A 25,319-nucleotide genomic window follows, 5' to 3' on the forward strand; every position below is an offset into this window, starting at 1 on the left:
AGTCTACTAATCTTGGATGTGATGCATATATACATGATCATTGCCTTGGATATCATCATAATTATTTGCTCTTCTATCAATTGCTCAATAGTAATTTGTTTACCCACCGTATGCTATTTTCTCGAGAGAAGCCACTAGTGAAATCTACAGCCCCCGAGTCTATTTTCTATCATATTGTTTTCAGATCTATTATTCCAAAAATCCAAAAACATTGCTGCATCTTTTCTTTATTTATTTATTTTGTGTTTTTCCTAGATCTATTTATCCAATCTCGTACAATTTAATCTATCTCAATACCGCGGAGGGATTGACAACCCCTCTTACGCGTTGGTTGCAAGTATTTGTTATTTGTGTGCAGGTACTGTTTACATAGTGTTGCTTGGTTCTCCTACTGGATTGATAACCTTGGTTTCATAACTGAGGGAAATACATACCATTGCTATGCTGCATCATCCTCTCCTCTTCGGGGAAATACCAACACAGATACAAGCAATCAGGATGCTATTATGGGATCGCACCCATCACAAGTGTGGCGGTCGCTGGTTGAGGGGAGAGATGTGCTAACCCAAGTCTTATTCGAAAAATAGGTGATGGAAACTCAACACAAGTTTAGTGTCAGCGCTATGATTGCATGTGCTATTCTGAGTAATGAACTGTCGCCGCTGCCACAAAAAATGCCAACTAGCAGTAGCTACCAATTCAGGAATATTTACTTGCTCTAGAAAGGACAGTTGGCAAGACTCATCACACAGCAAAAATTCCATAATGCATACCCCGAATATGTCCACACGACTAGTAAAAGAAATACGAAAATGTTAACGCCCACACGTGTGGGCGTTTGCACATCGCCCACACGCCTCCATCACCACTCATTTTGCCACGTATGAATAGATGACATCAGCAGAAATTTTTTTGGTTTTCGGCTTAAAAATGTTGTATCTCCTAAATAAAAAGGCGAACTAAAAATCCGCTTTCACCATTAAATCCGTCTCGACGAGATCTTCAAAACTAGACCCCATGTTGATATGTTTCGACGATTTTTTTTTTGCCCAGAAGTTGCCATGATGTTTACACTGCAGTTGCCATAGGGCTTAAACTAAAGTTGCCATGTGGCAATTTTAGTTTGTAGATCATGACAATTTTAGTATTTTGATGATGGCAACTCTAGTAATTTGACCATGAAAATTATTTTTTGTATGAACCATGGCAACTCCAGTACTCCTTCCAACCATTCACCATGGCCAAATTTCTTTCAATTGTATGCTTAAAACAATCTACCATGTCAACCCCGATCATAGAAGGGAGGCCTATGTATTTATCTAAGAGTGATTCAGTCACGATATTCAGATTTTGAGAAACTTTTGCCTTTACCTCCACAATCGTGTTTGGGCTAGAAATATGGAACACTTGGCCTCACTCACCATTTAACCGGATGCAGCACAATAGTCATCCAAAATCGCCCGCATGGTATTAGCATTTGCGTCATCTGCTCTCATGAGAATAAGAGAGTCATCAGCAAATAATAAATGAGAAATCTTGGGAGGGTCCCTACACATCTGAACCCCAACCAAGTTGCCCAAATCCTCCTCATGATGAATAAGAGCAAAGAGACCTTCATCACATAGCAGGAATAGATAAGGAGTCAGGGGATCCCCTTGCCTAAACCCTCTCATGGGTGAAAACAGGAAAGTCTCATTTGAATTAAACCACACCTTATACTTCATAGATGTGATGCATGAAATGACCAGTTGGATCTATTTGTCATCAAAAACCAACTTCGACAAAATTACCTTCAGGAAAACCCACTCATCGCGATCATGCGCTTTGTGCATGTCTAGTTTCACCGCATACATTCTGGTCTTCCCTTTCTTCCTCTTTTTCATCGTATGTAAGCACTCATACGCTACAATGACATTGTTTGTGATGATGCATCTAGGAATGAACGCACTTTGTGTTGGAGATATGCCCTAGAGGCAATCATGTATGATGATATTTCCTATGTGTTTATGAAAAAAGATAGTCCTTGGGCATTGTAAATGATGTGTATCAGCAAGTACGTGAGTTGTTTGTGGGACTATGCATTGCATGATGACTGTCCTAAAAAGTTCCTAGTCGAAAGGGTTGTGTGGACGCGCAACCGACTAGACTAGCATATGACACGATCGATGGCTTGGTCTCACTAGCCATGGAGCATTGGATGCTAACCGGATAATATGGACTTGGAAGGATCTGGTCGGGTTCGACATAGTCGGATCCGAGTCGAGATAAGGTCCGAGTCGGATAGACCCAACCATGAGATGCGGCGATATGTCATCTGTGAATCTCTAGTACACCATACGTTCGATGTTCTAAGACCTGAGCTGGCACATGTACTCGGGATGGTGACAGACCTGCTTTGGGCTGACCAAACACTACTCCGTGACTGGGTAGTTACAAAGATAGGTTTCAGACTTGTCTAGACCCATGCCGCGAGACATAGTCGAGCAAGATGGGATTTGCCCCTCCGATCAGGAGCGATATACTCTGGGCCCCTCGTGTGATCCGACCAGGATAAGCATGGCATGCGACAAGGATTATGAGATAATCCAATTTGTGGTCGGCATCACTGGAACAAGAAAGAGGTCGTGCTAACACAAGGATGACAGACTCGCCTTGATCCCGACAACATATATTGTGTGGCAAAAGGAATGGAAGTGTGATGTACAGGTTTGCCAACCGGCTTCATTGTCTGCTTGGTGGTCGACACGCCTTGCTATAGGCCGCTACTAGCCGAGCAGGTCAGAGGTGATCCGACCTGCGACCAAGTTGACTTGAACCTAAGGGGTCACGCGCTTAAGGGAAGGAACCTGTGAGGCCGGATCGGACTCCACGAGTCATATGTGATCCTACTCGGACTCGGATCCCGTCCGGACAGATTTTGGGCTTTAGGGTTCGTGCGAGGCCCAAGTGTTGAGCCCGCGATGGACGCCTATATAAAGTGGAGGTGCGGCACACTCATGGGGTTGATCGCTTCGGCGCTGTCATTAGGGTTTGCATGTGTTGCGAATAGACACCTCCACTCGCCGCCGGTTGTGTGATCGGACCTAGCAGTTCGCCGCACGACGTTCCTCCTGCACGTGCGGATACTGTTAGAGGCGATGCACTTGCGCCGCTCCGGCGAACCTGTACGAGGGATCCGATGACCGACTGTTCGAGGGAGATCGGACGAGGAGGAGACGAACCACTCTGACGCGCTGCCCCAACTCTTCTTCCGCTGCACCGCACTGCGCGTCTAGTGGTAACGATCTGTGATCCATTCCCGTAGCATATTCCTGGTTGTTCTGCGCGTAGGAAAATTTTAATTTGCAGTCGACGCACCCTACCATAGAACTCAACACTTTGTTTCTCACTAATAATGCCAGGGAGCAAAATTTTCAACCGATTAGCAAGAATCTTGGAAATCACCTTGTATACCACATTAGAAAGACTGGTATGTCTAAACTGGGTTATTTTTTCTCGATTGTCAATTTTCGGGATCAACATAATGGTGGTAGTGTTTCACCCCTCCGGGATGACACTCGAATTGACAGCAGCTAAGACTTCTTCACTAGATCATCTCCAATAATCGGCCAAAACTTTTTGTAAAAACTTTTTGTAAAAAATGACGCGAAGGCCATCCGGGCCAGGAGCCCTCAAATCACCGATGTTGAATAGTGCTTTCTTCTCTTCCTCCATTGTGTAATGCGCGAGAAGGCTTTCATTCATATACTCTGTAACACAGCTTTTAACTTTATTCAAAACATCAACATTTGGTATATTAACTTCTACAGAAAAAAGATGCTGAAAGTATTCAGAGATCAAGCTCAATGATTCATTATCCACTCTCCATATACACTACTATCATCCAGCAGGCGCCGGATATGATTTATCTTTTTTCCTTGCCGTTGCAAAGTTATTAAAAGAATTGTATTACGGTCTCCGAATTTAAGCTAATTAGCTCGACTTATTTTAACCCAATAGATCACTTCTCCTTCTAAATTTTCTTCGATCTCTATTAGAAGAACACACTGCCTATCCGCCGACTCATCAATGAGCGGGCCTGACCGTAGCTTTTCCAACTCCGCCTTAAGCTCCTTCAGTCGCCTATGTGTTGGCTTTAGGACCATCCGATCCCATTGATGCATGGCCGCATGTACAGCTGCAGCACGTGCCGCAAGAGAAGCCGACGGGCCGTCTGCTCCGATGCCTCAGTTAATTACCTTCTGCACCACACTATCCTCCTTAAGCCATCTTGCCTCAAACAGCTTCCGGTGAGAACATTGTTGATTTCCTTGAATGTCACCATCTGTGTCCACAAAAGTCGGCCTATGGTCCGACTTCGTATGTTCTGCGTGGATGACCCTTGTGTGTGGAAACAACCCATGAAATTGGCCATTACATACCACCCTGTCTAGCATCTCCCGAAGTCTCCTTTGTCGCCATGTAAAGTGTTCACCCGAGCAACCCATATCTTCTAGTTCACAATCAACCAAAGCATCGCAAAATTTTTGCATCACGCCCATGGGTCATGGAGCTCCACCGTCTTTCTCATGGGAATAAAGGATCTCATTAAAATCACCGACCACCATCCATGGTAAAGTAACTTGCTGATGAAGGCTACATAGGCACTCCCATGAGAGGTGTTTATCCTCCCACTTCAGCTAACAATAGAAACTTGTGAATCTCCATACCTCCTCCAAGGACGCTTCGATCATTGCATCAATGAAATTCTTGCTTTTATCCCTCACCTGAATTTTCACAGAATTACACTAGAATACGACGTGAGGTGTTCGTCACATCCAATATCCGTCTTTGTACCGTATTGTTCAACGACGTGAGGTGTTCGTCGCATCGGTATTTCAATCTATCCCCCTTAATATTCAGTTCCGACGAACGCTAGCGGGCAATCGTTGGGAAGAATGGCTCCGTCTAGTTAGGAGACTGATGGAGGTCCAGCTTTCTCAACAACCTGATGAATTATGCTGGAAATTGACTAAGTCTGGAGTATTCACTGTTAAATCAATGTATATTGATGTTATTAATTCGAACTCCATTCCTACCTCCAAGCATGTTTGGGATGTCAAAGTTCCTTTGAAAATAAAAGTGTTTATGTTTGTCCATAAACAAGTTATTTTAACCAAAAACAACTTGATAAAGCGTAATTGGACAGGACCTACTAGGTGTAGTTTCTGTGATCGGGATGAGACAATCAAACACCTCTTTTTTGATTGCCCGTTGGCCAAAGTACTTTGGCAGACGGTCCACATTGCTTTTAATATCAATTCACCGAATTCCGTTAACGCGTTATTTGGGACATGGCTTAATGGGATTGAGTCTGACTTAGCCAGACACATTCGGATTGGAGTTTGTGCTTTGCTGTGGACTATCTGGACTTGCAGAAATGATTTGGTTTTTAATAGAATATCATGTATCCATTTTTTGCAGGTCATATTCCGAACTACGGCACTGATCCGTTCGTGGTTGCTACTCACCCCGACGGAGGCCAGGGAGCATTTGGTTACTGGGTCTTTCCGCTGAGAGATGGTAGCTCGGGATATCTTCAACTGGTTTGGATGGCGGTCATGTAATAGGATAGACATGTAGTTTACCTATCTAGTTTTAGCCAGCCGGTTGTGGCGTCTTTTCATGGCTAGTTGGTGTTTCTAGCCCTTATTGGCTCTGTGTGAGCTTTCTTTACTTTTTTATTACTTTTGGAGATCTTGAAACCATGTTCGCACTGCTTTATTTGGTTAATAAGATGGCCGTATGCATCATTCTGATACAGAGGCCGGGGAATCCCCCTTTTCGAAAAAAAACACTAGAATACGAGCAAACCACAACTAGCTCCCTCACTTTCCTGACCTTCCACCCTATCCATCTTTAACTTCTTTCGCAATTTTTGTGCCTTCGCTATATTCAGATGTGTCTCAGATAGGAAGTCAACATCCAGCCCCCATTGCTTCTAGACTTCCAGAAGCGCTCTTTCTGCCGTCGTGCTGGACATACCACGGCAGTTCCAGCACATAATTTTCATTGCGCCTGCTGGAATCGCCGCCAGACAATCGCAATCTTGATGGAACAAAAACCTCGCTGTCGGCAAGCAGGGGAGGAAAGAAAACCTGTCGTTGCCGACGCCGATGGAGGGAGGAAATAGAACATCCAAGATCAACACGTCAGGACGGAGATTAAAACCCAAGCAACTAGGGCGAGGGGAGCTGAGAATTACGTTGAAAACACGCAGCCTTCACCAGGGAAACAAGGGAGAATCTCACAGAGACATGCTCACGGAGATATGGTTAACGCCAGCGTTGTGGCAGAGCCATAGCCGTCGGCGACGACCAAACCCTAGGCCATATTATGACTCATGTACGACTTCGTCGTGTAGCTTATTAGCTATTAGATTTAAACTTTGCCCCAAACTTCCTTTTTAATCGAAGAAAGGCAAGGCCCTTGATCATAATAGTATTTTCGCCAATATCTTTTGAGTATCACCCATATTTTTTGCTCCACTTGCTAGAAAAAAAATCTTATTACTTTGTAACAATTAAGAAATCTCTATTTGTGCCACTCTTGTAAAAAAATTAATTGTTTCGACGTTGAAAGTATTTTTTTTCTATTTGAGGTGGTACTAAATTCTTTTGTGTCTGTCTGCTAGAAAAGGAAAAATGGTTTCTCTAGAATTTCGTATGTGACCCGCATGCTATGGCCCAGCGAAGGCAGCTCACTTATTTTCCTGCCCATGCAGCTGTGACAACCCTATTTTTCTCAACAAAAAAATTGTGACAACCCTATTTGACGCATGGTACGGCAAATAGTTTGACCTTCGCAAAGGGCGCCTAAGACTTGGCGGCCTGTTATCTTTTTTTTCTGCATTCAGTTTCTATTTTTCTTTTTTATATTGCTTTCTTGTTTTCTTTTCTCTTTTTTCCAAATCTACTTTAATTTTTCCACTTTTCCATAAATTCAAAAATTTTAAAAAATATTCAGAATTTCATTTTTTTCAAATTTTTGAAGAATGTCCAGCATTCCAAAATTGCTTTCCCATTTTGAAAAAATGTTCGAAACATTAAACTTTTGTTCTCTTTTTGAAATTTGTTCAAAATTCAAAAAATGTTCATGTTTTCTCAAAAAGTTTGTGATTTCTAAAAAAATCCAGATTTTCCAAAAAATATATGCATTAAAAAAGTTCCAAATTCGAAAATATTTTAATTTTAGTGAGATGTTCACAAATTCAATTAATATTTGCTTTTAGAAAAACACATTTTCTAAATAAAATCTGGATTTTTAAAACATGTTCCCATTTTTAAACATTGTTCACAAATTCAAAATAAATCGTGTTTGTATAAAGGTTCATGTTTAAACAAATGTTTGTGAATTTCAAAAAATGACCAGGTTTCAAATTTTGTTCATGTTTTTCCAAAAATGTATGGAATTTTCAAAAAGAATGTTTGTAATTTTCTAAATTGTTCATGTTTCCAAATATTCCGCAATTCATAATTTTGCTAAAAAAATAAAAAAATATCAAAAAACATATCGAATCTGATGTTTTAGTATGCTCTTAAATATTCGCGCAGGCCATTAGTTACAATTGCGTCTTTGTTTCAGTGGCTAGCAGCACGTGGTCGGGTCATTTGAGGTCGTGAGTTCAATTATTCAACATGTCTTTTTTAATACTTTTACTCACGCCTTACAAGCACAGGTCATTTCGTTGCTTGCCAGTGGACCACCTAGACGTGAACTGTTGTGCATCCCACGCGCTATTTGACACAACTAGCATCATAGATTAGTTCCCACACAGCTGGCCCAAGAAAAAGCTAAAATATGCATACAAGTTTTGTTCCATCCGTCCTGTACATTGTTCCCGTATTTTTTTCGTTTGTCCCAGGTGGGCCGAACTAGGTCTACAACGTATTTCTTTTTTTGTCAGTGGATGAGCAGCAAAAAGTTTAGGCCACGAGGAGATTAAACTATGGACCTTCTCTATTGTGCCGATGGACAAAAGAAGTCACCTAGGTTGGAATTATGATAGGAATAGTCCTGCCTCGGAGCTTTATACCAAATTGTACCAGTTTTTATATGTCCCTAGATTGTCTAGAAATAAGGAGGTTGTTTGAAAATAAGGAAGTTGTCTCAAGAATCATGAGCAGAACAAGGGATTCCATCAATTATTTCGATGGCAGCTTGCACGTGCCAATATAAGAGAAAATGTTGGTTGGCTATAATTGAAAGAAATTATGGACACACGCCAATAAAAAAGAATATACTGGTTTGACTCTAACTAAAAAAAACTATGAACACGTGAGCGCTAAAATAATCAAAGAAAATAAACTCTGATAAAAAGGGGACATTCATACTTGGTTATGCGCTGATTATGCTAATAAAATGGGATTTATACACTGTAATTAGTAATTCATCTAGTTACGTCGTCGAATCTTAGAAGATAGTGGTCGAAGCAACCGTACCCGAAGGTCGCCACGCAATAGCCAAATGAGGAGGCAACCACACCCCTGAGACAGAGGCAATCCAGAGGAAAAAAAAGGTATGAGTTAGGTGGTCGTCGCCACGCCGACCCACCCTGCCACTATCAATATCTTACCGGCCAAACATGACCTGCGAGAAGATCGCAACTCCTCACTCTGTTGCCCACGGCTGCGTAGACCGTTTTTTATGAACACATCGATTATCTTTCTCGTTGCTTTTCGCAAAGAATTTTTTTTCACCTGTTGAAATGCAGAGACATATGTGCTAATAATCACAGAAAGGAGGTAGCAACGAGTTGCATACGTACCTCAAGGCCTCGAGGAAAACTATAGTTGCCGCACACCAAAAATCGTCAACGGGACGGAGCACCGTGGGGTAGCCGCCGAGCAGGACGACGGTGGCCCACGTGAAGGCCAGCGTGCCCAGCGCGTTCCCCACCCTCTCCATCAGCGCGACGACGCCAACGAAGCAATTCAGCCACTTCTCCGGAGCGGCCGCCGTGCCCTGCCTGGAGCCGCAGGCGGCAGCCGGCACCTCGACGCGGTGCTCGAGACCGTGGGCGGCGCTGCTGCTGGCCATCGTTTGGCGACGAGCTTCGTGGATTCGTCCGGCGCGGGAGCCTCAACAGTGCGTGCACTTCTCAACGACGGATGATATACAGTTAAGTATGCTTTGGTCGATGGTGTGGCCGGTATGTCTGCTGATTAAGGCATCTCCAGCCGCACCCCCAACAGGCCCTCCCCAGACGATTTTGCCGCGCCGGCGTCAAAAAAAAGTCCCAGTCGCGTTCGCAGAAGTCCGTTTTTCGCCGGCTCGGGTCAAAACTGGTGCCGGCGGATCCAGGCCGAACCCGGCGCCCTGAGGGGCGCTTGGGGAGCCGACACAAGCGAAAAAGATGCGTGGGCCCGCCCTGAAGGCGACCCGAGGGCCTTTTCCCGCCGTTTCTTGACGCTTTTCCCTCGCATCTCTCCCGCTCGCTCGCCTTCCTCCCGCCATTCTCCCCCTTTCTCCCGCCAAACCCCCTCCCGCTCGCCTTCCAGTCGCCGCCATGCCGCCGAAGAAGTACGTCATGCCGCGCGCGGTGGCAAACCCGACTGGCGCCGTGGTCCAGCCGAAGCAGAGGAAGCCGAGGGCGCCGCCATCGAAGCCACCGGGCCTGTCGAACGCCGAGTGGAGGGTGGAAGTTCAGCGGCGCGAAGCAGTCACCGCCGACAGGCGGAACAGGGCCATCGCCAAGAAGGCCCGCGACAACGCGGCGCGCGCGGCGGCGTCTTCCTCATCGGTCGACTAGGCGGGGATGAATCCACCCGTCGTCAGCCACGCCCAGTACGCGCCCTGGGGACAGCAAGGCGCCGGATCTCCATGGGGTTCATCGTCGCCCGGCTACGCCGACGGCGACGCGCACGGTGGGTTCAACCCAAACGTGACCTTCCCTCATGGTCACCCCGCTACGCGCACGCCCTCGCCTGCCTTCGTCGGCGTGCAGTACCCTCCATACAACTACTCGCCGCCCGTCGCCTACGCGTCCATACCGTTCGCCCGCATTGAGGATGAGGTACGCACGTCGTTCGCCCGCATATCTTCGTCGTCTACGCCCGCCGCCCGCCAATTGTTCGTCCCTCCGCGCAGCTGCTGCGTATGTTCGCCATGTATCGGGGCGACAACCAAGACGCCGACTTCAAGCACCTCCACGTCTACAAGCGCATTGACAAGTGCGAGAAGTGGGCGGAAGTCCGACGTGCCCTCGACAAGGCCAAGGAGACATACAAGCCGGACGCGACGACTCTGGGCGCGTCAGAGGGGCGGCCGGACGGCCACAAATTGGCGAAGAAGGGGAAAAACGCCGACGCGGCAACCGCGCGAGTGCAGGAGTCCATCGAGCATTGCCTCGCCGACGCCCAGGCCCGGGCCGTCCTGGGCGAAGAGAAGACCGAGGCGCGGTGGTCGTCGCTGATGAAGAACAACGCCATCAAACTCGACCTGCTCCGGACGAACGTCGCCGCGAAGAAGAGGAACACCGACATGGCTTTTCTGATGGGCGGGGCGGACATGCTCCAGAGCAACGACGAGAAGCTCAAGGCGTGGTACCTGGTGCAGCGCGGCCTCATCCTGAACGAGCTGCCGACGGCAACGCCGACGACGCCCACGACGCCCACTACCACACGGACGCCAAGCCCGAACGACGCCTCTACGTCGCCGCCCAGCAGTGCCGAAGCCGCGCCGACACAGCCCAGCACCGAAGCAGCTCCGACACCGCCGAGCCCGCGCACGCCGACTCCGCGCACGCCGACTCCGCCAACGCCTTGAGCCGACCCGCCGAGTGAATCATTGCGCACGCGAACTTGCGGCAGCGGCGCTCTGTTTTTTGTAACGCCAGACTATGTCCGATCGCCGGATTTGCGGCGTCTTTTGAGAGCGAAAACGACCAAGTTTAAATTTCCTGCATCCTGGGGCCGGCGCGTGGGGGCGTGACTGAGCGCTAGGTCGGCCCAGGGGCCGAACTAGCGCCGGCACGCCCCCAGGCCGCTCTATTTAGGCGCCCTGGGGGGCCGAACGGCTGGAGATGCCCTTATAGAGAGAGATGTTTAACTTAGTGAAACAATAGAAGTACACCAGAGTATTGTGCAATTGCCAAGTGGATTCCTAGCACGCAACGTTTGCCCGGGCGCCGGCCGGCGGCACGTGAAAGGAACGTCTGAATAATGCACTGGAGCGACCGTGATTGGTGTACTATTATATCCGGTTCGACCGTGCGAACGTTCAGCGGGGACATTCCTGCTAATGGGAGAAGAGCAGAATCACCAGGCAATGAGAGGTGCAGGGCTGCAGGCTGTATGGCTGCAATGTCAAACTACTCAGGCTTCATTTGTTTGGGCTTCTGGGGGCAGCTTCGATGGGAAAATGCTAAAACTCAAACAAACAATTATACCGGCTGTGGCCTCACACTTCGAAGCTTCTTGTGTGTTAAAACAACCTCCAATCCGAAGCACCTCCGGGAGTATTTCAGACGTGAATCGGGTTGAGCTGTATTGTCCGTTTTATGGCGCCAATCTGGCCCTTCCATTTCATTTAATTCGTGAAGAAATTGCCATCCTAGTCCATGGTCCCGATGCATCCTGAGACTAGCCCCACCGGTTCTTTGCCATACTCCCCCCCACCCCACCCCACGCCGAGCTCGACATCACCAAACAGGAGCTCCCCGAGTGGAACCATCGCACCACCAGGACTTGTCGACAAGGAGGATCCATTGACATGAACGAGAGATCAAACAGTAGACCGTGGAGGATCAATTTCGCCATATAATCTACACTGCTGCTGCATGCTTAAGTTGTGCTAGGTGAGAAAGTTTCCAACTATTGCACCCATCTACTTATCTAAATCCCGCCTACCTCCTAGACATCATCCCTTGGCCTATTTTTCATCGTTGGCCACGTGCACCATGATCCGTGCCAACCACCGACATGAACCAGATGTTGCCAACTTCGACATCACCTTATTGTAATCATCTGAATGTTGCTCCTGTCACACACTACTGTTTGTAGCCGAAGGGTGTTTTATGCCTCCATGCTTGGTCGGGGCATTTCTGTTGTCAACACAACCACAACTGCAATTTTCAGATGCCATGGCACGCGTCGCCACCAGCAGAATACCACCGCTATGGCAACTACAAGACAGAAGGGCCATAATCTGCACGCAGCCATGATTGCCCATGTGTGAGGATGCGCCATATTAATGATCGTTGCCAAAACCATGGACATTCTAACCCACCGTTGCGGGTCGGTGGCCCGACGAAGAGGAGAGGCGGAGACAGAGAGGGAAACAAGGATAAACACGACCACCAGCGCGAGGGCTCGACACACGCACTCACGGGCCACTAGTGAGTTTTTTTTTCTTTGGACATCAACGGCCACTAGCGAGTTGCTCAACGAGTCACGGCCAGGGCGTGAATCCGTGGTCGGCCGAGCGTTCGAACCGACGGTATTTATAATGGGCCACGTGATTGGGCTTCCGCGCGCGCAAAGGGGGCCCAAACGGCGACCACGAGCGAGCAGCTCGAGACACACGGCCGTTCCCCCCGTAGGAAAAAAAAACTCTCAGCACGCATGGCTCAAGGATGCTTCATCCTCGCCGATTTTTTCGAAGCGGCGGCGGGTGGCCACGGCGGCGGCGATGAGCCGGACGCGGCGCGCAACCAGCCTCTCTGGCAGGGATACGAATCGCTGGGCCCTGTGGAAGTCGCGTCCCAGCTTTGAACCCTTTCTGATCTGACAGGTGCACTCTCGCCTTCTCGCCTCTGATTAATCCCTTTTATCTCCGGCTGATCTCCGGCCTGAGGCAGAGTGCCGCCGGAGCACCGGGCTCTGACAATCCTAGAAGTGCATTGTACACATACATCGGTTCAGTTCGTGGTTGTATGAGATAGGCACTCTGTAGTGTTCAGTTAATCTTGAACAAAAAAATAATAAGTAGATTGTTCAGTTATGATCTAGGAAGCAGAAATTTCAATATTTGTGGTGTTCGAGTAAACCAAAAAAATTACCATACTGCGTGGTGGGTTCTTAGTTAAAATAGATTGTGCTAAGATCTCCTCCCTCCGTGACTGAATTACATGGTTCTTTGGCAGGATCAGTGCCATGTAATTTGCAAATCAGTAGAACAATTTAATGGGTGTTTAGGATCTGGACTGAAGTAGTTGACTCCGTGAGTACTCAATGACCAAGCCATTTACTAGTGCTAAACAACACCCGATGTAAGCCTTATAAACTTTAAAAGACTGAGTTGAAGCCTCACACCCTGACAATTGCGCAAGTAACATGACATTTCATATTGAATAGCAAAGCGGACTCCTCATCTTTCATATATCCATGGTCTTACAACCTCATTATGGCACATAATGCCTGACTTGTCAACACAAACCAACTGCTTAATATCAGTTCTAGTTTTATGGGATCTCCTTGGGTTGCAATGAGCAAATGAGTCTACAAGTTCCATTATAGACCAGTAGTACAATACCATCTAAATACATGTTCAGGTGCTGATGCCTCATAGCTACTCACGGCCCATCAGTTCTTTTGCTCTAGCCACAAGAGCGGATAGAGGTATGTTGTGCTCCATCAGTCCTGCATCACCCGAGAAGAACATGTAATTTTCAGCCCTTGAAGTTGTACGCTCCACCCTTAGCAGTGCTTCCATCATCCAGTATTTGCTGAAACAGCTGGCGTTGCCAGGATTACACTCCATCATGTATATGGCATGTTCAACTATCACCCTCCTGATTCCGGGACAATGACAGGTGGGTATCATATTTGAGTTAAGTGCATCAACAAGCCTCTTTATAAATCTTTCCTTGATCTGACCATGCTCTAGTTCTCGTGCAAAATCACCTGGAATGACATTACATATTTGTGAACTAAGGCCAACAAGAACCTCCAATTCTGCCCCTTCTGCATCCATTATTCTTTCCAGCACCTGTAATGGAAATAGCTAAGGTATGTAAGCCATGATTAAACTTCAGTTACATGGTTAAGTAGAATCCATGACTTTGCCATGCTATTTATTTGTGTCGTGTAGTGTATACTAGCAAAGCCTGCGCGGCGGCACGCCGCGCCCTCGATACGGTCATATTAAATGGATTGTACTTTTTTTATTAACAATAAGTTTTATAAAATTTGAGATCGCAGAGTTTTGTATGGAGAAAATATTAGTGCATCAAGATAAGATAGAAAGAAGCATGTTTTTATTGGCATCATGCATGTTGCATGTGCTAAACAGGGAAGACATAGTTGGTACATCTCTGACACATCTATTTATTTTGGCCGTGTACGGCGTGTTGTACAGAGAACAAACACTATGCGATGATGCTACTGCGATAAGATGAGAAAACATAAATGGTTGCTGCCAAATTAGATCATTCTGCTGTAGCCTCCTGCAGGATTAGTGTATGTGGTAAAGTGATAGAGACGCAATGATAGGATCTTCACTACGTGGGCGCTGCGGGGAATTGCAGAGCAGAACTACTTCAGAGAAGTCATTGCATATTTTTGCTAGAATTTTTGTTTGCCTTGCAAACTCGTTCTACTGAGTGGTTATTATTACCTACTGACGGGCCATATTAAACCGTTTTTCTTTTACTACTTCAAGTACATAATAGCTGTAATCATTGATGGTGATATTATGGTTGGCACAAATGTACTCCAAGGCTGCTTGAGCAGCCTTTTCTTCAGCTTCATCTTGTGTTTCAGCAAGTTCTGTAAATATCATCAGATTTCCACTCTAAGTGCACGGTAGATGTGGTGCGCCAATGAGAACCCATGCTTCTATCATGCCTCCAGGGTGGTTCCAATGGGCATAGCCTTTTACATCAAATTTGGTTGCTAAGCTGACTGCAAATACGTCTCGCATGTACACTATTAATTCTTCTTGCTGCATGCAAATACGTGGTAGTCAGTTTAAAATACTGAATAGAGATTGTTCTTACCGTGTCGCTCGCACTGTTGTAGTCGCAATGAGCGTAGCCTTGGTAGGTACTCCCTTTGTCATTCTTATAAGACCTTGAAAACATTTTAGACAATGTGCAAAACAACCTATTTTGAGTTAGTAATTTTTTGGCGCACAGTGAGAAACTGAAATTGATACCGCGCGTTTACTTACGATGGTGCCGGGGCGGGCTTGATGACGGCGAGGAAGACGGCAGCTCCAAAGAACGTGGCCTGCAGAAAAAAAATCAAAAGCTACGGAGTAGTATTATATATCAAAATATGTATATGGCAACCGTGTGCCAGATTGCAAAATTGCCACACGTCTCCCGATCTCCTTCCTTTTCCGCACGTCCTCCCTTCCGATTTCTTTCCTTTCCCTCCTGATCTCCTTCCGTTCCCACGGGCACACCCTCGTGACTTCCTAATTTTCGTAATCGTCAATTATGGCCTCACGCGACTTCCTAATTTTCGGGCAAAAATAATGCTTGGACTAGGATTTGATCTCTGGTCTGCAGGTAATCAACAAAGGGAACTAACCACCTCACCTATGACACTGATTGTTGAACAAGCTAAGGGGAATGCTGTTTTTGACATGTTTTTGCCTTTAATATGTTAGCACTGAATTTTTTTTGTTTCAAGCATCGTGGTAACTTTGATCATTGGGAATAAATTTGTTGAACCCGCCCCCCGGTAATTTCTGTAAATGGCACGATAACATTCACGCTATAGACCTGATAATTTAGATACAAACATCGTGGTAACTTTAACTATTGGGGAAGATAAATGTGAAAAGATACCCGATAATTTATGTGTAAATAGATGGTAATACACACAGCGCATATCTGATAACTGGGGTAGAAACACCATGGTAACTTTGATCGTAGGAATTTTTTTTTGAAAAGATACTCCGATATCTTCTGTGTAAATAGCACGGTAGTATACCTCCCTCCCCTGGCATTTTTATGTGTAAATAGCATGAAAATATATGCACTGCGATAACTAAACACCATGATAAGTTTCTGACCCGTGGGGGAGAATTTGCTGAAACATACCCCTGATAAATTTTATGTAAATAACATGGTATTTTAAGCACTATGAGCTTGATAAGTTACCTAAAATCATCATGATAACTTTTTCTCCCAGGAAAAAGTTGTTCAAAACATCCCCAATAATTTTCGTGTAAATAACATGATAATATAAGCACCGCATAACCGATAACTTGCAACATAAACATGATGGTAACTTTTTTTACCAAAGGAAAATAAGTTGTTAAAGACATACACTCGCCTCGCGCGTGGGCCTCTTGGATGAACACAACACATGGCGTGCCACGAGAAAGTGACATAATGTTTAGTGTCATGAGGGGCACACGTGCTATAGGCGTGATAAGTTACGCAAAAACATCGTGGTAATTTTTGACCTATGGAAAATGCTACCGAAACACACCCAGGTTTTTAGATGCAAGTATCATGATAATATACGAACTATAGACCCGGTAACTCATGTACAATCCCCCATGGTAACTTTGACCAGGGGGAGGTTGATGTACATATACCCTGATAACTTATGTGTAAGTACCACGGTATTTTACACATCAAAAACCTTCTAACTTGTGTATAAAATACATTGGTGACTTTAAAGGGGTGTAGTTGTTGAAGCATAATACCTGGTACATTCTATGTAAATAGTATGGTAAGTTACGCAACACAGGCCTGATAACTTGCATACGAATATCATGGTAACTTTGTCCTGAGGAGAAATAATGTGGTAGACGTGAAGAAGTGACAGTTTTTTCGGGGGTGAGCGCGCGAGATGTGCGGGAGAAACATGTTTCTCGGGCGAGCCTCCGGGGTCATTTGGGAGGAGGCGAGGTCAAAGGACGGGGGATCGTGTGATACTTTAAAATAAAAGAAGTAGAGGTGTGGCAATTTTGCTTATATGACACACGTGTGCCAAATATCACAGTCCATTATATATACATGCAGTGCTAACATTAGTGCACATACGGGGATGACTACATATACGCATGCATGTGTACCGCCAATTGCTGCGTAACTGGTGGTGAACTTGCGCGACGTGCAGTGCATCAAGGGCAGTTGTGGACTTGTTTGGTCGAGTTTGCATCCAGCCTTAAGCCTGCAGTATACTCCCTCCGTTCTTAAATACTTATCTTTCTAGGCATTTCAACAAGTGACTACATACGGAGCAAAATGAGTGAATTTACATTTTAAAATATGTCTACATACATCCATATGTAGTAGTCATTTGAAATGTTTAGAAAGACAAATATTTAGGAACGGAGGGAGTAGATGATAACATCTTGGGCGTCTTATGATTCACGTGGTATGTGGACGGCCACGTATAGTGAGGTGTGCGACATGAGTCGCCGCCGGACATCCACGTCTCTGAGGCGTCCCGGCGTGGAACCGCCGTCTGTCGGTCGGCAAGAAGGCGTGTGCCAGCGTGCCCAGGGGGCGTCCGTCAGACGCCTCACCGTCCCATGGTCGCCGGCTTGACACCTGATCTTGGGGCCGACGCCGCCTTCGTCGCCGCGGACAACCATGCAAACACGCTCTATATCTGGAAGCGTCGCCCGGTCGATGCCTCGATGGTTATCTCTGTTGTGGCGATATGATGGTGTACTCGAGGTTGACGGTCATGGTCTTTGGGCTCCGCCGGGCTCTCGACCCTGCGGCGCTTCTGCCGACGGTAATGAGTATGTAGGTCCTGCACTCCTGCCACGGTGCCGTCACCCACGACACGGCAGTGCACTTGACGAAACCGCCGCCACCGCTCCCACCCATGTCCAAGCACCACCAGAGGCATAGCCAGGCGTCCCTATTTCTCCTCCAATCCCCTGTTGCGGATGGTTGCCAAATGCCAACCTTGACGCGCCCCCCTCAGAGGTCTTGGCGGCCAAACTCCGCCCAAGCTGGGCCAGTATGTAGACTTGGTTTGGTCGCTGCTTGAGGCCAGACGGAATTGGAGAGGGTGCTAAAGGAGGTTGGAGCCGAGGAGCAGCGAGAAGACGAAGACCTGAAATACAACGGGATGAGGCCACCGAGGGACGCGGCGAACGGGCGGCTATGGGAAACGGAGCACCCAACTGGAGGAGCTGCGGCAGCATGGGCTGCAGGGGACACGCGTGGTGCTAGGCTGTGGCGTGCCCCAGCCGTCGTCTTTGTGGCATGGAGATGGACGGCACAACGGGATGAAGAGATGCCGAGGACATGGTGCAGGCGTGCAGCGCCGGATACAGGTGCAGGGAGGGATTAGAGGTACCATGCTATTTATAGAAACACAATTGCTCTAGAAAAATCGAATCAAGCAGCTTCGAGTAAGCTCGGGCAAGAACGATTTAAGCGACGTGGAGAGCCAACACCACATGCAGAATTGCATGTGTAAACACGTAGTCACATCACCTGTCAATCAACATTCATGTAGCAGCCGACAATACACGGAAAGACCTCCACCGTTCAATTCAACCTGCCGCCCGCACAGCAAAAAATGCTAAACCAACCAAACCAAGCTGCACACACGTTCAAAAAATTTCAAATGAAAACCTGAATACACAACACATTTGTACACAGCCAGGTACCAAAATAATACCACGTGCCAGATTCAAACCTCACCAAGAGTCACTTTCATCCAAATGGCTAAACCTGAAGGCAAAAACTTTGCCTGGAATAGAGGCTTGGGTATAAGTATATCAGTGGTAATTGTTGATGCTGCCATCTATTTACTAGAGTGATTGCTTAAATGAATGCTAAAGAAAATGTTGCCATAACATGTGTAAATATTAAGGTACAATATCCGCATCTAATAATGCATATATAACCTAAATTTGCAGCGCTCACCTCTCTCGTAATGTAGGAGATTTCCTTCAGGTCCGAGTCGCCAACTCAGATTGAGCATGCACACACATATTCTGCAACAGGCTTGAAGCTATGTACCTGTACCTGCCACTATCGATCATAATTGTGAGTTCCTTGATGAAGACATACCCTGGTTCTGCTAACATAACCAGACAGTTATTGACACTCTCCATTGCCAGTAGTGCTAGTGCTTGCCCAGCGTTCATTCGTAGTAACTGATCTGAATCTGCACTTGAGGATGCGCCTTGGCTAAGAAATGCCTGCATCAACCTGCTAATGATCATCGGGATGTGCCCGATCTCATTATTTACATTTCCATCCATGGCAAAGTTTTTAACGAGTTCTGCAGTAAGCTCCCTAAGTTCTTGGCTGCTCCCTCTGTTATCCAAGATCTCTGCAAGGTTGCTCCAAAGGAAGGGATGTTCTGTAATCTTCTGACGCAAAGTTACACCAAATTTGCCTTTAGTACTTGCAAGTCTTGCCAGCAGCTTCAGTGATGAACGTTTCAGCAGTGTCTCGTGTGTCTCGCCAATATTTTTCATGTCAGTCCTGTTGCTTGTGAACTCTACAATCTTTGAGATGAGGCCAGTTGCTCTGCTGATTTCTATACAATTCTCAAGATCAAAGGTAGCAAGCCTTTCAAGAATCAACATGCCCTGTACAGGGAGAGGATCCTGGTCGGTTGATGGCTCCTCCTCTGGAACATACCAATGTTTTGCAATCTTTCTCCAGCATCTGAGTATGTGGCTGTTTTGTTCATCCATGTTAGTTGGCTCTTCTCTCGGAATCAAACAGTATAGTGCCATCTGTTTGAACCACTTAAGCACCGGGGAGGCCAGTTCGTTCCTGCCAACTTGCTGAATCATTATATCTTGTTTTGTCTCAGCGCTACGAGTGTCCAAAAGAGGGTTCTTTATATTATGTCCTTGAACAATGTCCAAAAGTGAGGCTATGAGCTGCATCGCCCCAGGAATAGGGACAACTCGGAGATTTTCAGCGAGCTCGGCCATGATCTTCGCAGCGAATGATCGAATATCTGTAGCCCCCTCACTTGTTCGGCCCAACATGTTGATCAAGAAGGTCACTGTCTGTGTATAAGTGGTGAGTTCTAATATGACCATAGTCCTTAGGGGCTCCTGTCTTAGAAAGCTGTGAAGCATCTTAAGACCATAGAGTTGCATCTTGGGAGAGTTCGACTTTAAAGAATCCATTGCAAATATGATGAGGCTGGTCTTCTTTGGGCCAAGCATAGCACCTTCCATGCATCTGTCGAAGACATATGCGTAGTACAAATTGACATATTTCGCTCCTGAGAGTCCTCCAAATCCAGCATGCCGGATGAGTGATCTTCGTAGGATGAATGAAAAGATCTCAAAGATGCCGGCAACAATATAGAGTATCCCTTGGCCAAGGACCATCGCATAAAAGATGTAGAGAGATGACAGAAGGTTTATCGTGTTCTCATGGTTCTTCTGGTCATTATAATCTTTTTGTATAACTATAAGGCGCCCCAGTGCCAACCCAATTCGGAATACTGCTGCCGGAATTTGGAGATTGCCAAATGAAGTTATCACTAGAACAAGTATGTCCAATGTAATCAGCTGAGGTATGCGTCTTCTATTAAAACTGAACACAGACATCACTGTTGCAGCAAACATGCACAAGTTCAGAATAACTTGTTGCCAAAATGCTATGTTGCTGCCAAGAATCCAGTCTGCTAGTTTGTTGATGCTTGGGAACCTCAGCCTGCTGACTGTGAGTAGGAGCACTACCACAAATAGTACCAAGTACACTGTGCAGTTGGCAACCGAGCTATGTCTTTGAAAGATTGGATACTTATAGAAGGGCCATACAGAGGGACAAAGCAGTAGGATTGCAACCATTGGGCTCCATAATGAGATCATGCGGCGTAACATGGGTGGAATTGCAGCTTCTGGGCATAGAATTGAACCAATCACAAGTAGTCCACTACTGACAAAATCACTATCAGTATTACTATATAAGTGTTCCATATAGCAAGAATGACCAACAAAACATTGACGAAGCATATGAGCGAGATATGCCCATTCCAGCCAAGAGACCTGAAAGCACCTCTCGTGCGGAAGAACAATTGGTAATCCATCCTGTTGCTGCGGCTGAACATTCTGAAGTACTTACGTATATGGTATTGTTAGATAAAATGTCGACATTCAATCAACAAAAGTGAAGACATGTTGTGTCTAAATCAGAGTGACAGTTGTGATTTTTTTTTAAAGAAATGGAGGAGGACCTCCGGCCTCTGCATCTGGACGATGCATGCAGCCACTTTATTAATTATTCACATAAGACCTTACAAAGTCATATAGCAGTAAGACTAAAGCCACCGTCTAGGCAACATCTGCCGCTACTCCTATCCAGTTGATGTAGGGATGCTGATAATCTGGGCCTAATATCAAACAGACCTCCCAGCCAAACCTAACATCTATGACCTGAGGTCCCAACCAGGACGCCTGCCGGGTATGGGACACCCACCAGTCCGGCGCACTCTTCAACCCGGACGCCTGTCGGGTATGAGGCCGCCGCAGCCACCTGCCACCAATCCATCTTCAGAGTTATACTGTTGCATCTACCGTGCCAGGTCTCTCTGCCATTGACGCCACCACGACGCCAGACAGCGTCGTCCTCCTGCGCGAGTCCAACCTCGCACATCGGACGCCGAATTTGCACAGCGCCACGCCGTCGAGATCCATCGCCATCAATGTGTAGGATGAAGCACCGCTCCACCTAAGATGCGGTCCACTGGTCCCTCGAGCCCGTGCACACCTTCAAGAACGACGCCCCCAAGGGGGGAACGACATAAGGATGCCGCCGTCTTCCGATCAACTGATCTAGGGTTTCCCCCGGAGGTAGCAGACAGTGACCTTGAAACTCCTCGGCGATGCCTTCAAGAAGGGAATGTCGCAAAATAGCGCCGCCACCGCCGGCTTTGGCAGTAAGCCGAAAGCAAGTTTTCACCCGGATTTGTTCGAAGGACCTCCATCAAGCTTCTCGTGCACGGATCGCCGCCATCTCTGCCGCGGACTGGACGATGGATCCAGGCCACCGCCGCCTGACCGGCCACGGCACCACCGCGGTGCCTAAGCCGGCGCCGTCAGGCCCACCATGCCCGCCTGTAGACGCCCTCCAGATCTGTCGGCCCGCGGACGAGGCCCGCGATCTGGGCCGCCGCCACAGGTGCTCCTCGGCCGCGGGGAGAACACGCCTCTCCACGCTCTTCAGCACGAGATTTTGAGTCTCGCGCTGTCGTTGCCGTCACACTCGCCGCCGGGCACCCGCTGCTCCTTGCCGCCGGTGCACCGCCGATCCATGAGCCACCACCGCGGGAGGGGGAGATCCCCGCCGCCGCCACTGGCCAGGCAACGCCCGCGTGGCCTCGGGCAGTGGTAGGAGGAGGGAAAGAGGAGCGGAGGCCTAGGGCCGGCGTAGTAGATCGCCCCCCGTGTCGCCAGGGGCCGGCGACGCGGGGGTAGGGACCTGCGGGACTCCATGGTGAAATGAGGAAGTACTGGTAACTTATTTTGGCAAGATTTTGGTAAAGCTCTGGACTTCTACTCCCTCCGTTCCAAAGCGTCGTGGTTTTAGTTATTTTGGAATGGAGGTCCAAGGTGGAAATTGGAAAAATAGTTGTTTAAAGTATTTCAGATTTTTTTTTCAGGCATAAGTATTTCAGATGGGTTCATCGCCTTGGCAATGGTAATATTCAAATCTCTAGGGCTTGCAAGCCACATTCCGGGCCCATTGCAAAATGAGAAATGATACCCGCTTTGAAACAATAAATCTAGTTCAGTGAAAGAGATTATTTGTCCATGTCCGGCAATTGCTTTGGGATCCCGGTTTCCAGTGGTCTATATTTTGAGAAGTTGAATGATTGTATCCAATAGAAAAGTTCAATAGGACAACGGAATGGGGCTGCACCGATTGATGCTGTCCAGTCTGGCATCACGATATGCGACATGCAGTCATTTGTCAACTACTGGAATCTCCAATGCCAACCCTTAAGCAGGACACCGTATTTATGTGACATGGATATGTGAGCCAACCATCCAAAGTTGTCCGCATATGTCCGGTTGCATTTAAGAAGACCTATAACGAAAATAAACAAATTTGATGCATATTTAAACGTGTCAGATGATATTCATTCATATTCAGATAATTTTTACATAAATTCGAATGCTTGTCATCTAAATCGGAGCAAGTTCATTACATTTAGACATCAACCAGTCCGGACTCTAAACCTAGCTTGAAATGACCGCCCATTTTCCATCTCCGGCCGATCATGAGCCCCCAAAAATGAAGCTCCACCTCCGCAGCCATGAGCGTCGGGAACTCAAGTTATCCACCTCCACGTCATCCGGAAGAGGCTAATAGGTCGATGATGATGAGTCCGCCAAGCTTGAATTTAACGGGAGGGGCGGAGTGGTGGCCTTCATGGGATAAAAGCGTCGCGCGACCTCCCATGCGCTACTCTTCCTTGTTGCCGCCGGCACCCGCAGACGTGTCGGCTTATTGATCATGACAGCGGGGCGCGGCCGAGCTGGCGACCTCGTCTTCTTCCTTGCGCTTGACGAACACCTCATTCGTCGCCTCGTTGAACTCCTTGTAGGTGGCTTCTAACTTCGCCCACCATTGGCGGTACCGCTAGCGGTCACGGTGGATGTCGCGGGCGGAGCGATAGGGCTTGAGCAGCGCCTCCTGCTCGAGCACATCCACATCAGGTGCGGTGGCCGTGCCGCCGGCGAGTAGCTCCTCAGCGCATCGGTGCTCGTCGAGGAGGCAGACGTTGTACTCTTGGTCGGCCTGCACCTGCCGAAACGTGGCCTCTCGCTCGGCCAAGACCATTTCGGTGTAGTGAGCACGGGCCTCGCCCTTGGTGATGCCAGCATGGACCGGCGAGGAGGGTGGCGCCGGCTCGTCGTCGGTCACGTCCTCCATTTGGACGTCCCCGGCGCCATCCTCCGTCTGCCTACTGGCTTGCCAGGCGGCTGCAATGGCGGTGATCTCCTGTTTCTGCTCGGAAGAGAGATTGTCCCAGATGGCTTTGGAGCTTGAGGAGGGCATGGAGGGTGTGGTGCAGAGAGGAGGAAGGGAGCGGAGGATGTTGGATGTGGCTATGGCCGGGCCTGTGGTTTATATAGCAGGCGGACGGCAGGGCAACCGGTGAGGTGATTAATGGTGCACGGCAAACAGACAGACGGGTGGCGCCGGCTCGCCGTTTCTCGGCAACCACACACATGTTTAATGTAGGTAGGCAGACGGACAGGTTGTTGTTTGATCGCGACGCAGGTGCATGCACTGGGAAGCGACGAGGGTGGCACTCTTGGTCGGCGCACCGCTGCAATGCCGAAGCGTTGTGAGAGGTCGCGTCGGTCTGAGTCAGGATGAATGCGGCACTGGTGCTCTGGAGCGGCCTTGGCCCCTTCTGGCGGGAATGTGCATGGGCGAGGGAGGGGTTTTGGGTGGGCCTGGGCAGTTAGACATGGTCGTGGTAGCGGTCCGGACGCCCACAAAACCTCCCACTAGTTTGGTTTTGGTTTACAGGAAAAAGTACACTTGAACCGGTCAATGGACCGATATATGACGACATTGAATGGCAAAACACGTGCGGACCACGTAGTCCACGGTTGCGGGGTTTTGAGGGTCGGTGTTAGAGATGCTCTAGTGTTGTTAAACAAAACGCTGCTAAACATTCGGACAACGTGGTTCAAACACTTTGTGTCATCCAACATTGTGCGTCAAATGTTTACAGATCGCTCTGCACGTCTGAGTTCCTACAAATCGAAGCAAAGCCGTGGGAGGTTTGTGGGCGTCCGGATAACCGCCACGTAGGCATCGGACAACCCCAGCCCACACGAAACCCCACCCGAAGCCTCAGTTTTCTCACCCTGTCCCTCCGCCTTTACCCTATATTCGCTTAGTCTAAGACTGACACAGTCGTTGTACCACCCATTCCACTGCCCAGGCCTTGTCGGACCTCCGTCGCCGCACCCAAGCGCCAACCCTAACATACGCCTCCCTTCCACCCCTGGTCTGGACGCCGCCCAGGTACCATGCGCCCCTGCACATTGTAGTCCATGGTGAACACCATGCCTGGCAAGTATTCGTCCAAATGTCATAGCCAAATTTATTGATGTTTTTATTCTTTACTTTGAAGCAAACACATCCACGCCCGGCAAGTATTTGGCCAAATGGCATAGCATCATCCTTCAGATGCATCAACAAATTTGTCATGGAGCAACTCATGAGCAACTTCAGAATGATCAGGTTGACCATTTGTGGACGCTTCAAGGGAACAACTAAAAAAATATCTAAAAGTTGATTCAAATTTAAACTATTTTATTCAAAAATGTCATGTCTAGATTGTAATATTTATATTGGAATTATTGTTACGTTGGAATATTTGCCCAACATGATTATGAATGAAGGATGA

At 47.6% G+C, this 25,319-nt stretch overlaps 1 protein-coding gene and 1 pseudogene across 1 annotated transcript; both read right to left on the bottom strand.

Moving 5' to 3' along the window:
• Nucleotides 1-13,370: 13,370 nt before the first annotated feature.
• LOC125535930 (uncharacterized) lies at nt 13,371-13,968 on the bottom strand. The gene has a single exon (XM_087543275.1). It carries the CDS (start codon nt 13,951-13,953, stop codon nt 13,549-13,551), a length of 405 nt encoding a protein of 134 aa, XP_087399401.1. The 5' UTR covers nt 13,954-13,968; the 3' UTR covers nt 13,371-13,548.
• A 439-nt stretch (nt 13,969-14,407) lies between these two features.
• LOC147984017 (uncharacterized) lies at nt 14,408-21,012 on the bottom strand (annotated as a pseudogene).
• Between the last annotated feature and the right edge of the window lie 4,307 nt (nt 21,013-25,319).

The sequence above is a fragment of the Triticum urartu genome, chromosome 2A (assembly GCF_056163025.1).
Source record: "Triticum urartu cultivar PI428250 chromosome 2A, HENAU_Tu73, whole genome shotgun sequence".
Taxonomy (NCBI): Eukaryota; Viridiplantae; Streptophyta; class Magnoliopsida; order Poales; family Poaceae; genus Triticum; species Triticum urartu.